Source organism: Phalangium opilio, unplaced genomic scaffold, assembly GCF_054372755.1.
Source record: "Phalangium opilio isolate 3A_F unplaced genomic scaffold, DU_Popi_V2 ptg000078l_1, whole genome shotgun sequence".
NCBI classification, from domain to species: Eukaryota; Metazoa; Arthropoda; class Arachnida; order Opiliones; family Phalangiidae; genus Phalangium; species Phalangium opilio.
Window position 1 is genome coordinate 775,293 of NW_028324186.1, and position 16,110 is coordinate 791,402.

Sequence of the window (16,110 nt, forward strand, 5' to 3'; positions counted from 1 at the left end):
TACCACTAATACCTTGACAATGACCACACATTGTCCAGCAAGCTAATCCAGATCGTCTACATTCACAGTTCTTCATACAAGATGTTCTGCAGACTGCAGGTACAAATAATGAGTGTTATAACTTCATCTGATGCCGGAAGGAGAATGGTGTAAATGGGTCTTCGACTTTCGCGATCGCGAACCAATCCCCACTGTTCGGGATTAAATCGTTTCCCAACTATTGTTGTACTTGAAGATACGCTCGGAAAAAATGTAGTTTTGCGGAGTCGGTTGTTGGATGAAGCTCTATGAGATCAAATGAGGACTTGACAGTATGTCTGGCAACGGTTCCATTATACGTGTAATATCTACATAGTTGAAGCTTGGACGTGTCAATTATCACCCTAAAAAAAGCGAAAAGAAATCTCTCTTCGGCAGCAATATGGTCATTAAAATAGCGCAACAAATTTGTAAGATGTTCATTATCTGTCATTACTTTAAACCACGCCTTATCATAACCACACCCAGTTACAGCACGTAAATGAAAGAAATGTTCTCTTAACCTTTTTAACTAAGGACTAATCGTGGCTGAGGGGGCCCGAGTTCGGTGTGACGGTTCGGTAGTTCCTTGGGTTCGCCCTTGGTTCAGACCGTTCCTTGCCCCATTCCGTGAAGATTTTGCTGGACCGCTTCGCCCCCGCCCAGGTGTTGCCTTGGCTCGCCCCCGCTATTGGCAACCCTCTTAGGGTCGCGGATACACTATTTTTTTGGGCCGTATGGCACTGTTGTGCTTGGAGAGAACTCCCCCGTCCCCTCGAGTCTTCTGCTGCCTTAATCCTTCCCTGTCACCGACCACCTTATGACTGGGCTCGACGTTGACGGTGTCCAGCTTCTGTCTCCTGCTCAAATGACGTTTGTCGGTCCCACTAGCCGATCCCGTGTGCCATGCCGGCGGTTCCGCAGGTTCAATTTGGAATATGATGGGGGGGACGCTGATAAGGCCCCCAGCTACGTGTAGCGCCTAACCAAGGGTTCTGACATGCAATTAATATGAAAAATCTTCAGGATGACGATGATTATGAATGAAATGTTAGAGATTTGTCAAAAATCTAATCTTAAACAACAGTAGAATGTTTAACCCCATATTAAATCATATTCTCTAATCAACATGTTGAGAATAACAGCTTTGAATAACATTTCTTTCTTTCAGAATTTAGGGCAATGATTTTGGTGAGGCCATTTTTAAAGATGGCGTCGATAATTTCAACTTCGAGATATCCATTTTTTGTTGTTTATTACGTTAATGAAAATCATCTATTCAAAATTGGAATTTCAAAAAGATTTATATATTGGAAATATATTTGGCATTTCCAGCAGTCATTTTCGAAGATGGCGCCCAAACTATCAGTATTACCTCTTCAATATTCAAGTATGATGTTTAGACGGTCTTCAACAATATCTTTACCAATTTTCATAATATTTGCAGAATATACTGTATCTAAATGACATTTCCGGTGGCCATTTTCCAACATGGCGGCCAAAGTATCTCATGGATGACTTCAATATTTAACTATGAGGTTCACACAGCTCTGATTATAATGCCTTTAAATTTTCATAATTTTCCAACAACATGGTGAAATATACTGTACCTAGCATTCACGGCGGCCATTTTCCAATATGGCGACCAAACTATTGAACACAGAACTGTAAAATTTTGCCATGATGTTCATGTGGTTCCAATAATAATGTGTACCAATTTTCATAATTTTTGAAGAAGAACGTGGAATACATTGTGGCTGGCATTCCCAGCGGCCATTTTCCAAGATGGCGGCGAAAGCTCGCGCTCTACAGCAGGGGACTTTTAGTATATTTTTTGTTGGGTCAAAAACAACAAATGTACCAATTTTCATCTTTATGATCAAATGTTCTAGGTCAAACCCTAAAAGTCCTGGGCTATAAAGGACAGAGTGTTGCATTACACGCCAACTGTAGCATCAAAAATTATATGTGAATGCTGCATACTACGCAACGTTTGTCGAATGAATGGCGTGCCGGACGAGCAATTTCAAAATCTTAATAATTTGCCACTAGCCGATAGAATTCCACTTCCCAATGATGCACAACCTGAGAATCAAGATGGGTAACTGGCTAAGATTTGGAGCCGAAGTTCAGCGACGGTTAATTCGCCGGTTTGAATAAATACACAAGAAAAATTAATACACATCCTTCTGGGAAGATCAACTTGTTAAATTAGAACAACCGTAGTAAGGCAAAAATTGCATTTAATGTAGTTACATAACAAAATATACACTTGACAAAGAGCCTGTTTCAAGTTAGGTTTCCTTTCGACTGTTAATAATTTGAACCATGCTTGTAATGGCAGAAGCTTATTGTTGTTCTACGTTGATACCCTGTTTAGTGACTTCCAATTTCTTCATTTTGTAATCAACAGATGCTTGAGCGGCTAGTGCCTTCTTTTCCTTGGCTATAGCTTTTCGTTCCTCGGCTAAAAACTTAGCTATTCACCTGATCATCAGTGTTAAAACCAGCTTCTTGAACTGATTCATCACCAGCAACTGCTATTTTCCCAATAATATCCAGAAGCCGGTTTTCCAACTCGGTCAATGGCTTAGGTTGGGGTCCCCCACCTGTTTTAGGGGTTTTCAATTTGGAAGCTTTCTTATTTACAACTAGTTTCCAATCGGAAAGGGTCTAAAATCAGTAAAATACTAGTTACAGCCGAAAAGAAGTTGTTGGGCTTTTGGCGAGGATTCTTTAGTGTAACTTACCGATTTCCATTTCTCAACATCTTTTTGAGGGCCCTTGCCACATCTATTAAGTTTCAGTTTTAATTCATCCCACAACCTATCAAATTCTCACCTAGTAAAATTCACTGTTAGCTTCCCTTCTTTGAACTTCTTATGTGACTCTAAAAATGACGATGAGCGAGAGAGAGATGATGAAATACTTTATTTTAAAGTACACTGCCCTGCTAATTACAAGGTTGCCGAAGCACAGCTTACCGAGTCAGTCAGATATTGACATTGTTTAGTATATATTTTTTGTGTATTTTAAAAACGGTAGTTTAAGTATAAATTAGCTGAAAATTGGATAAAATGTGTATCATACAATTTAAAACATAAATATAAAATTAAAATATAAAATTAATTAAAGAGAGAGAATGAGAGAGGGAATGAATAGTGGTCGGCGTTTGGACAAGATAATCCACAGACTTTTGGTTGATCAGTTATTCATGAATAATAATCAGATAATTATTCGTGATTACATCTCGTTAATCATAGACTTCCCGTGGATAATTTCAAATTATGAATAAAGATAAAACAAACATATATTATCCTATCCAAATGCCGACCACTAGGAATGAATAAACTACTTTATTAAAAAGCATATACTGCCCTGTCTTTACAAGGTTGCCAAAAGACACAGTTTACCGATCAGTGAAAACGACATTGTCAACTATATTTTGTATAATTTTCTAAGATTACATAATTAAAAAAATAAAAATGCATTTAAGATAACTCAAAAACAAATAAGAGTATATCTCAATTATTATCTTATAATTAGATAGCTTTGTGTGCTGCGTAAAGGTGAAAGTTAAGTTATAATAACAGACCAATTATCAAACGTGAAGTAAAGCAACCTGTCAACTTTACTGAAATTTTCAGTGCATACATTTTTGGAATACTTTTATTTGTAGCATTTTTTCCCAACTACCGTATATTGTATAAGCCGCGAATAAATTTTTGGCCGTTGCTATCTCTGCCTGGGACCCGGGCATAAATAAACGATAATGTTTCAGGGCTATTTCTGCTCGGATTTTAAACCCGGGCAAAAATAGCCACTCCACTGCACTGAGGAAAAGTAAGGTTCATCTTTGAATGCTTAGGCGTGCATAGTCCCGACACTGTGGTGGTAAGCTTTAACGTTCAAATTTGAATAATTTCTTTGCGTTCAAATTTGAACAGAACACTATTGTTCAAAATGAACCGCTCACGCATTCTATTTGAACGTTGCGTAAGAGGTTAGTATATCGTGTAAATTTAAGCACGAAACAGCTCAAATTTCATTGAAAAATTAAACATTTAATATTGTATCTTTATGCATTCATTATTGAGCAACATCGGAGAGTTTGATCCAGCGTTCATATTCAATTGCTTACGTTGAAAATTGAGAAGTTCACTATTTGATGATACATGGTGATTAAGCGTTTGATGACGCATTGGAATTTGACGTTGAGTTTTGAATAGAAAAATTTGATTTCATATTTCATCGCTTAATGCCTTATGGTAGGGCACACTATATTAAATATACGCACTGATAAGGAAGAAATCTATTGTGTTTAAAGCTTGTGCATCATCTGAGGTCGGGTGAATTTGAAACACATAAACTATAATCGATGTGTTTAATAGTAATTCAGTTATATGAACAGGGTCTGCACTTAAGGAAAGTGTTCTTTATCAAGTTCTTTCCGATTGTAGCGTTGTAGCATTAAATTACATTATGAAACTATTTGAAGGCCTATGTAATTAAAAGGGAAAGGTGAAATACGCAATAATCCGTAACATTTCCTTTGATATTATTGTAAATTCATATTTATACAGACAAGTATATATTTAATTCACGGTAAATAAGCAAGTTATAGTAAATTGTTGAGAAGTTTTTTAATGAAAGCTTTGTTACTTGAATCAAGTAATTTTAGGACAGAACTAATTTTGTTTTGCACACCTTTTAAGATTGAACAATTTCGTTCACGTTTGAATACTGATAAAACGCTTTTTTTCTTATAGTGTTGTTTTAAAGCCAAAAACACTTTCGTTTGAACGCCCATATCGCTCTCGTCTGAACACCCATAACGCTCTCGTTTGAACGTTAAAAATAATCGCGTTTAAAACTCAGAAAGTTCTTATTTGAACGTCAAAAGCAATCTCGTTTGAAAGCCAAAAAGTTCTTATTTCAAAGGCTAGAATGTTCTAGTACTAATACAATACTATTTGAACCCAAAAACTACCATATCTGAACGCTTCATTAGCTTAAGGAAGTTATTCAAAATTGAATGGGATAAGGATTCATTTTTGAATGGTAATATGCTGTTCAAAAATGAATGCTAGAGTAAAGTTTTGATCGATATGACGGTAGTTTGTTCAAAAATGAATTCTCATGGTTGCTTTTGAACGCCTAAATCACTCCTTGTTCAAAATTGAATGTCTCTAGTTAAATAAGATTGCGTCAATTGAGGCTTGTTCAAAATTGAACGGTCACTATACCCTACCCTAATGAGTGGATAACCCCTCTATACCCTACCCAAATGAGTGGATAACCCCTCTATACCCTACCCAAATGAGTGGATAACCCCTCTATACCCTACCCAAATGAGTGGATAACCCCTCTATACCTTACCCAAATGAGTGGATAACCCCTCTATACCCTACCCAAATGAGTGGATAGCCCCGCTATACCCTACCCTAATGAGTGGATAGCCCCTCTATACCCCACCCTAATGAGTGGATAACCCCTCTATACCTTACCCTAATGAGTGGATAACCCCTCTATACCCCACCCTAATGAGTGGATAACCCCTCTATACCTTACCCTAATGAGTGGATAACCCCTCTATACCTTACCCTAATGTGTGAAGTTTCAATGCTTAAATGATTTACCGTGCATAAAATCAGAGTTAATAGCCCCTCGATGCCCTACTCTAAACAGTGATAAAATTATAACCGTATAAATTTACTTATGCTGTAATTCTAATATTCCGGCGAATCAAAGAACAGATAGTTTTAGTGATAATCCTCTCGATGAGTTTACAACATAGACTTATGCCGATGCACACTTATCGCATCTTATAAATTTCTAACTAAGACTTATGCCCAGAAACGTTTGAAAGAGAAAGTCTAATTATAGTGATTACCCATTTTAGTGATTATCCCCTCGAATTACCTTTAGCAATGCTAAAATTATCAAACGCATAACGCTAATTTAACAATATGTTATCTCTATCTAAACCCACATTTGAATTAACCGCCAAAACGTTCCAGTCAAACAAAACATAGATGACGATAGCTACCGAACAAGAACGAAACACATGAGGAGCGCGGTAGGAAACGGGGAAAATCGTTATCTATTTATTTAGCACATAAATAAAAAGAAAATAAATATAAAAACCCCAAACATACAAATTCATAAGCATCCGTCCCCACAGATAAAAACTCAAAAGTATCCGTCCCCACAGATAAAAATTCAAAAGTATCCGTCCCCAGAGATTAAAGGGATAGAATCAATGTTTTCCGACTAGTAAAAGATGAGGGCAATTTTAGGTAAATAAATGTGCCTAAAATTTTGTGCGCTAAAAAAATCGAATTAAAACTTTTAAAATTAAGAAAAGTGCGTTAGATATTTTGAAATTGAAACTAGCAGCGAAATACCGCCCAACTTGTTTTCCACACAGTGACGTTGCTAATGTCTCTTGATTCATTGGTTGTTTGAAAATAGGAGAATGTAGGGAGCTCTAGACCACTGTATAGTAGCTTTTCACCTTCACTGCGGCACATTATTGAGAAGACCCTTGTAAACATAATTCTGATTTTTCATGTTCTCTTAACTCTCGGTTACGTTGTAGAGTAAGGATGATAGAGATTTATCAAAATTGTTACAGGTAATGTCCAAAACAACAAATTTTTGAGCTATTTTGGCTAAGGCTTAGCATCCATGTATAATAATGGTATGACTTTATTTTAGCCTAATGGCCCTAATCTAGGCTTTAACATATTTTTAATTGTAATTAAACATAGTAAAACTATTACTTTGAACGCCAAAATTACTATTTACTTTCCTTTATAACTTTCAAATTATCCGTATCGAAATGAGTTATATTAATTTGGCGAAAATGCAAAATAGTATGAAAACTACTTTTAGGAGTAAATCTTCTGTACCTCCGAGGGAGAGAGGGTCGCGGGAGTAATTTAGTCTTTTCGCTCGTGTTTTTGCAAACGACTGTAGAGGGGGCAGTGATCGGAGCGGCGCCGAAAACTAATACTTTTAAAAATTAATTAAAAATAGTTAAGTTATTAAAACTCTCAATATCTATATATTTTTGAAAACGTAATTTTAGGTTCTATCTGATTTAAAAAAATGAAAGCTTTTCATTAGTAGTCAAAAGATTGATTCGGTCCCTTGAAGATGTTAGTAGAGAAAAAGATAGTCAAGAGGGAGATGAAAACATTGGCGACGGTGAAAACCTACAGCAAGAGAAGAAACGCTGCAAAAATTTCGATTAAGATGAAGTATATGATACAAACTCCATAGACGAAGCTCGTATGAACCACAGTTTAAGGACTGAAAGTGGAATGAACGAAGATGACTTGGATGAGGGTTTTTCGCAAGACGATAAAATGGATCCTGTAACACTTTTCTACTATTAGAGGCCTATATATGCCTAGTGTTAACAAAATCTACTACTAACCACTATTACAGGTAACTACAAATGATTAAATCAAGACAAGTTATTAACTATAACATTTTATAATTACTTATTAATTGATTAATTACATTAGATTAGTTTAAATAATATAACCCCCAAAATAAACATGCGCGACGCGACTAATGCCAGAAACTATAGCGCTTTATGTATATTGTACTCATCACTTTGCGACATAGAAGGGATGTTTGATGTCCAAGGTCACAGAGATTATGCGGAAGTGCTGAGCTGGTCTATGATGATTTGTTACTACTATGACGTCTTCGGCTATAGCCCACTGCAAGTGTTGCTGACGGCATGATGGGTTACCCTACTATTGGCACCCTATTGACCATGCTCTGGCTTAGTTATTGACGTTTATATTTTAGCTGGGTTTAGGATCACATTCCATAGAGTTAATACTGGTGCTACTGCTGATGCACGGAGTTAGCGGCTTACCGTGATGCCAGCTAAGTATAAGTATATATCCTTTTTGTGTATCAGCCTCCGTTATATATACTGATTTGGTCTGGTTTCAAGTTCACTTCAGATATAAGTTCATTTCAAAGATGATGAGAATGTACGATAGTTTAAGCATTGGCGATGATACAAAATACCCTCTGACATTGGTTCAAGTTGAAAAAGAACAAATAGACTAATTGCTTTATCGGATAACAGTAAAAGAACAAGTAGAATAAGTGTTATATCGGATAACAGTAAAAGAACAAGTAGAATAAGTGTTATATCGGATAACAGTAAAAGAACAAAGAGTATAAGTGTTTTATCTTTCATATTTTAGTTCTTCATATTTAGTTTATCTTTCATATTTTAGTTCTTCATATTTAGTTTATCTTTCATATTTTAGTTCTTCATATATAGTTTATCTTTCATATTTTAGTTCTTCATATTTAGTTTATCTTTCATATTTTAGTTCTTCATATTTAGTTTATCTTTCATATTTTAGTTCTTCATATTTAGTTTATCTTTCATATTTTAGTTCTTCATATTTAGTTTATCTTTCATATTTTAGTTCTTCATATTTAGTTTATCTTTCATATTTTAGTTCTTCATAATTAGTTTATGATAACAAGAAATCAATTAACAATATACAAGCATTATACTACAAGAGATTATCTACACCTAAACATGCATTACACTATAATATATTATCTACAACTAATATATAGACGTTACACTCCCCACGACGAAGAACCGAACACGGCCTCGTGAGGTCAAAAAAAAAGAAGGAATTGTTTTGGTAAAAGTTTCGGAAAACACGATGTATTCACCATACAAAGGCAAAAGGCGACCTGTAATTTAGGACGATATGACGTAAGCTAGGAGTGTACCTTTCCTAGTACGGAAATCGTGCGCTAGCGTCTAGTTCGCAATTGCATGTGGAAGGTACGATCCAGAGGGGGCCGAATAGTTTTACCGCATTCTTTGGGCTTAGGTTTGACCATCGGGGTTACCCGATCCACTTGGTCACGCTCATTGTAGAGCTTAAGTTCCCGTAAGTGGAATGTTCCTTTTAAAACCACGCTACTACCCTGTGGGCGGAGAGTGTAGGAATAGGGTGATAATTTGGAGCTTATTATAAACGGACCTTCCCAGGATGGTGCCAACTTGGCGGAAAACCTATTCCCAGCGGATGATTGGTAGTGTGTTTTCTTTAAAACTAAATCTCCCTCTACAAATTCGAACTCTCGCTTCTTTTCATCATAAATAGCCTTATTCCTTTGCTGGCTATTTACTAAATTAGCCTGGGATTTTTTATGGCGCTACTAATTAATTCTGCCTTCTATTTGCTCGCAAGCTTTTGATATTTGATTGTGGTCAATATTCATGATGGGCGCTTCTCTTATCTCTCTACCAAAATTTAAAAACGAAGGTGAAAATCCTGTTGATTCGTTTTTCGACGCGCGCAATGCCATGACGAACTGTTGAAGGCCTTCATCCCAATATTGGTGGTTTTCTTTGACGTAGCATTTTATCATCATTCCTAAGGTTTTATTAGCTTGCTCGGTTTGATTACTTTGAGGGCTATGGAATGATGTGAATCTCTGCTTGATGTTAAAGAGACTACAAACCTCGCGCATTAGGTTTGACAGAAATTGTGACCCATTGTCTGAGACAATTCTTTTTGGAACGCCAAATCGAGCAAATACTTGATTCACCAGGATGTTAGCTATGTTTTTCGTTGTTGCTTATTTTAAAGCAAAAGCTTCAACCCACTTGGTGGAATAGTCTACTACCACTAAAATATGAGTGTTCCCCTTCTTACTTCTAGGGTACTCACCCTTCAGATCTATCCCAATTATTTCCCAAGGTTGAGAAAGTTCAGCCGATTTCATAAATCCTGCCTGCTTGACGGGAGGGGATTTATGCTCTTGGCAAATCTTACATGTTTTGACATATTTACTAACGGCTTTTGCCATACCTTCCCAGGTGTAATACTTTCGAACTCGTTGTAAGGTTTTACTGGCTCCTTGATGGCCAGATGACGGAATATCGTGACAGGCGGACAAAACTATATTAACTAGGCTATCGGGTACTACTACTATGAACGATTCTAGTATGTTAGGGCGTTTGGCACTATCACCATTGTCGTCCTGAATACTACTACTATTAGTGTTGCTACTATTACTACAACCGTTGTTAGGGCGTTTGACACTATCACCATTGGCGTCCTGTCTACTACTATTTTCACCTCCTAACTGACCTACTGTTGGAATGTTTCTATAAACAATACCGTCAAATATTTTACAAGAGGGAGCAACACGTTGTACCCATTTACCTATGCTATCCTCAGTACCTACTGAACCCTCCTCTAGAAAGGTCAAGAGGCGACTAATTTTCGCGTCCATGCGCTGTTGTTCTATGATTAATTCTCTATCTAGAATTATTGATTCCGTCTGTTCTATTTCTACTAAACCTACAACGGGTTCTTCCGTTTCTGAAGCTTCGGGGATACGTGAGAGGGCGTCCACTACTACATTGTTTTTCCCCGGAACGTAAACAATTTTAAAATCAAAAGACTGTAACTTTGTACTCCATCTAGTGAATTTTCCGGTTGGGTCTTTTGCATTTTTCAGCCACTCTAGGGACTTGTGGTCTGTAATGATTTCAAATGGAGCGCCCTCCAGGTAAACCCTGAATTTCTCTACTGCCCATACTATGGCTAAGCATTCCCTCTCAGTGACAGACAGCTTTCTCTGCGCGGCGTCTAAGGTTTTACTCGCGTATTGTACCACTCTACTTTTCCCGTCTACTATTTGGGTTAATACTGCGCCAAGCCCAGAGTTGGATGCGTCGGTATAGAGGGTGAACGGGGCTTTGAAATTTGGCGACGCTATGATAGGGGCGGTGCTGAGTCTGTCTTTCAACGATTCAAACGCGCTTTGTTGTTCAAGCCCCCACTGCCAACTAACATTGTCATGAGTCAGGTGATGTAAAGGGGTTGCTATATCCGCGAAATTGGGGATGAAACGACGGTAAAAGCCGGCCGTTCCCAAGAACCTTCTTAGTTGTCGTACGGTGCGAGGAATAGGGTATTCTCGGATTGATCTCACTTTGTCAGGGTCTACTTCTATGCCTTGACTAGAAACAAGGTGTCCCAAGATATGTGCCTTTTTACGGCAGAATTGAGTCTTCGATGATTTTGTTGTCAGACCGTCTTTTTGTAAAATAGTTAATACGTTTTCTAAACTTTCGAGATGTTCTTCGAACGTGTCTGAGACTATGTATAAATCGTCGAAATAATCAAATACTCCTTCTCTCGTTAACCCACCGAATAAATTTTTGACTAGTCTTTGAAATGTAGCTGCGGCGTTTGTCAGTCCAAACATCATAACTTTGGGTCTATATATCGCTCTATGCGTGACAAAAGCGCAAGTGTCACGACTGCCCTCGTGTAGAGAAACTTGCCAATACCCACTTCTCATATCCATGACTGTGATGTAATCTGGGGCTCTTATGGACTCTAAAATATCTTCTATTCTTGGCAATGGATACGAATCCCTGCGTGTTATGTTGTTAAGTTTTCTATAATCTATAACTAAGCGGTGTTTTCCGTCAGGTTTACCAACTACTAAGGTGGGAGCAGACCATGGACTACTACATGGTTCAATGAGATTTAAGTCTAACATTTCTTGAATTATTCCATCTATTATTTCTCGTTTATAAGGAGAATATTCTGAGAGAGCGGTTGCTCTCTTAGATAAGACCTCATACTGCGTTTAATGTATAAGGGTGGTTTTTTGATTCGATGTAACTTTTTTCCTATCATGGTTACTGCTTTGAAAAATTTCCACTGAACTAAAATTCGGACCCTTAATATGTGGTTAAAATTTCAAAGAGATCCCTCCATTAGTTTTTATTATAGAAAATAAAGTTGCTAAGGGTGGTTTTCATTTCAATAAAAAAATTCAGACATTTTGGCAAAAAAAGGGAAATTTTCCCATAGGAATAACATGGGAAATGTTTGCTGTGATAGCCAAATGGTCTCGACCATTTTTTGAAGACTATTTATTCGATAGGTCTGAAAATGGTTTTAAATGAAAGGTTGAACATTTTTCTGGTGCCTTTCGAAGTTTTATTGAAAACAATTAATATTAAGTATTACTTTTTGTACTTTTAAGCACATACTTAAACTTACGACCTTTTATTCTGTTGGACTTACGTGGTATAATCCTAGCTAAAATCATAGAGAAACGTACTGTTGGACTTACGCTGTTTTACCGCTAATATAGCGAAGTTTTTTGTTTACTATTACAGGGCGCCAACTGGTCCTATAATTCCTATAAAATCCTATATTTTGGAAAGTGTCCTATTTTATCCTATATTTTCACAAATTGTCCTATAAAGTCCTATATTTTCGGTATTTTATAGTAATTATGCGTAATCCCTGGAAAAAACTGTTTTGTATAGTTTAAAATTCCAACAATACAGAAAATTTAACTAAACATCACATACAGACAGACACGCCCAGCTTAATATCTCTATATAGGTGGTTAATTTACGTCCTACAGAGTACGTCCAAGGAGTAGTATATGAGTAGTTATTGGTGTAATATGGTAGTGCACTTCAAGGAAACATTATTTTCTGCTCCAGTAAAAATACTCTAAAGGTCAATATAGCAATGAAAAACGTTTTGGGTCGTCTGCTTCTCCGAATAAACGCGGCAAACCGATGCCGTAAGCGCGTTCTCACCTAATCATTTCGGTGTAGAGGTAAGAGAGATAAACTTAATTATATTTAATTTAATTCAAAACAAATTATATTTTCATTTTGAAAGATCGCTAACGCAATCAAATCCACCAGGGAAGGCAGCTTTAACACTAGGACTAACGCAATTCCGCCTCATTCAAATGTGTCCAAGGCTTAGAAGTAAAAATGCCGAAAAACAAAACTAAATTTAATTCTTCATGGCTGGAAAAAACCGATAATAATGGAATAATTATCAGTGAATGGTGTTGTCAAAGCAAGGCGTCTACGTATTGTGCTTATTGCAAACTATGTAATACTGATTTCTCCGTATCAAAACAAGGGATACAACAAGTTTTACAGCATTCCTCTGGGAAAAAACATTTTTAAAGGTTCAAAGATCTGGAAAAACAAACCGAATTGAAGCTTTTGAAATAGCGATTTCCACTGACTGCTCCAAAGAGTGCTCTCAGGGTTACGATGACGTAACTGCCCTCAGCAAGTTTTGGAGAGAATAGTTTCGTCAGTGGAACACGATCGAGAGGTCCGAGCGCGCTCTGAATAATCAAAATTGGCGCCGTGCGGAGACGAAATTGTAATAAAGTGTGTGTATCTTGACGCAAATGGGCTGACACCAATTAATAGAATTAACATTTCATTTAATTGACAAAAAATCTATTTTGAGTAATGATTGACAACGTCTCTGATATAATTATTGGTTTTATGACCAGGCGTAATATCTTTAAAGTAATGATAAGACCTCGTATTCTTCATCTTCAGAACTTTTAGAAGATGATTCCAGAAAAAAATGAGCATAAGCGAGAGCCTGTCTTCTATGAGATACCGCGTGGTCCGCCATTTTAATTTTATTACGTCATACTCGAGCACCGTCGCTCCGTCGAATTTTTCAGAGCACGAAAGAGCAATTCTCGGGCAGTTTTTGGGGTCAGTGGAAAACGCGATTCTGGGCGAGTGTTGCACTCGTGTTCCCAGTGGCGGACGAAAATGCGCCGAGAGTGCACTTAGAGTGCTCTAGTGCAGTCAGTGGAAATCGCTAAAAGACAACAGTAGCACGCAAGGTACCAAAACGTTGTATTCATTTAACCTGATTAACCGTAAAGATGAACTTGTGAAAGCTGAGATTTTATGGGCTTTAAAAGTGGTTGCTCAAAATTGGTCTTTTGCTTCTTGCGATGGAATTGATAATACTTTTCGTGCCATGTTCCCAGGATCAGTTGCCAAAGATTTTCATATAAGTCACACTAAAATGTCCTATTTGATCTCTGAGCACTGGGGCCTCATTTCCCCCAGAAAATGTTGCAGGATTTAATGAATTCATCAAGTTCATTCTTTAGTATACAATACGACGAAACCACCAACAAACAAAACAAGAAGGAATTAATGTTGAAGATAAGATTTTGGTCTGGAACAACAAATGAAGTTGTAGTTCATCATTTACAGACCTTTTTTATGGGTCACGCTAAGGGTGCAGATTTATCCAAAAATATTTTGAACAGTTTTGACACCAACAACTTGCCTCTTACTAAACTTTTATCATTGGGAAGCGACGGGCCTAATGTCAATAAGACGGTTTGGAGATTAGTTAATAAAGAAGTTATGGAATCTCGTCAGAATGGTTGCAGTCTCCTGGATATTGGTAGTTGTAATCTCCATACGATGCATAACGCTCTCAAAAAAGGCTTGGATAGTTATTGATCTGATGTTTCGGAGCTAGCCATCCTGGTCTTTTATTGGTTCAAGAGGTCTTCGGCTCGAGAAGATGATTATGAAACGGTGCAAGTCCAAAAAGGGGTTCCCCCCAACAAGTTTATTAAACATGTTGAAACTAGATGGCTGACTCTCGAACCTGCATCACAACGTTTACTACAGCAAATAGAAGCTCTCAACGAATATTTTCTGAAACATTTAGCCAAGGAAAAGCTGGAAGGGAATAAAAATTATTCCGAAATATGCAAAATGTTCCGAAAACCTACGATTGTAGCAGAAATAAACATGGTTATTTGTGCTTGTCAAGCGTTTAACCGTTGTCTGCAATTTTTCCAAAAAGAAGATCCTATGATCCACTTGTTGTACGAGGAACTTAGAGATTTAGTGATCGTAATTCTTGCTAAGATAGTGAAGCCTGATGTTTTGGAAGCAAATAAGTTCCAGCTTTACAAAATTAAACTCAAGGAAAATTCCAATTTGTCACCTTTGGATAAAATGGAATTAGGCCCGTCTATCTCGAGCAGTATTTCTTCATTGAAAGAATGTCAAAAAAAGATCTTCTTAATTTCATATCAAAAGTTTTACGTAAACATTGCTGAACATCTTCTAAACAAAACTTGTATATCAAATCCATTGATCAAGAACTTACGTTTCATGAACCCAGGCGAAAGGGTTAAAAACAGAAGCTTGGACGATCTAATGAAAGTGGCGAAAGCTCTGCCCTTGGATGAAAAAATTAAATTGAGCTCAGATTTGAGTGATGAGTGGAAATTGCTGAAATATGAAGACCTTGACCATTTGATGAAAATGATGCCCATGAGGATCGATCATTATTGGCGTAAAATCGAAGACATAAAAACCTTTTTAAATAATGTGAAGTATCCAACTGTAATGAAAGTTGTGAAAGCGGCTTTAGTTTTACCTCATGGCAACGCTGATGTCGAAAGAGGCTTTTCAAAGTCATCGAAAGTAGTGACAACAGATAGAACCAATATGTCACTATCTACTTTGAACGCGATAATGTCCGTGAAGGATGCTGTTAAGGGTTACGAAAGTGTGCTTCATTTATTTCCGATTTCCCAGAAATTATTATCTATGGCGAAGCAAGCTCATTCTTCGCACATTGCAAGATTGGAAAAGCAAAAAGAAGAGGAATTAGAGAAAAAAAAAGAGAAGAAGCTATTCAAAATGAACAACTTCAAGCACGGAAACTATTAGAAAGGAAAGACGAACTAACTGATTTAAGCAAAAAGGTCGAACAGTTACGAACTGAAAGAGAGAAAACTGAAGCTGTTGCTGGAAGCCTACTTGATGAAGCAAATTCTAAATTAAAAGAAGCGCTAAAAAACAAGGATCTAACCGGTGTTGCTGTTGCTCAGTTAATGTTAGAGTCTTGTGAAGACCAATTTAAAAAAGGATTGAACACCGAAAAAAATATAAAAGTAAAAGAAAAAGCTTTGTTAAAAAGGCAAAAATCTGTAATTGAAGAGTTTTTTTCCAAAAAACCCAAAAGTTCCTAAAACTAGTCTAACATATGTGATAAAAGTGTTTGGTGATATTTTTAAAACAAAGCAAACTCATTGTACACTATTTTAATTGAAATATAAAGCTTTATTTCATTGAAATTGCTTCATTCTGGGTTTTTTAATAGTAAAATCTAATCAAATAATAGTCCTATATAATCCTATAATTTGATGAAAAGAAGGGGTTAATCAGTCCCA

The 16,110-nt window shown here is 36.9% G+C and overlaps 1 protein-coding gene and 1 long non-coding RNA gene across 2 annotated transcripts in view; both read left to right on the forward strand.

The window, feature by feature from the left end:
• The window catches only part of LOC149654955 (uncharacterized), a 547,559-nt gene that overhangs the window by 198,828 nt on the left and 332,621 nt on the right, over positions 1-16,110 (forward strand). The gene's annotated exons all lie outside the window — the stretch shown is intronic.
• LOC149654960 (uncharacterized) lies at positions 14,005-15,607 on the forward strand. Its single transcript, XM_089844956.1, has one exon. It carries the CDS (start codon positions 14,639-14,641, stop codon positions 15,605-15,607), a length of 969 nt encoding a protein of 322 aa, XP_089701082.1. The 5' UTR covers positions 14,005-14,638.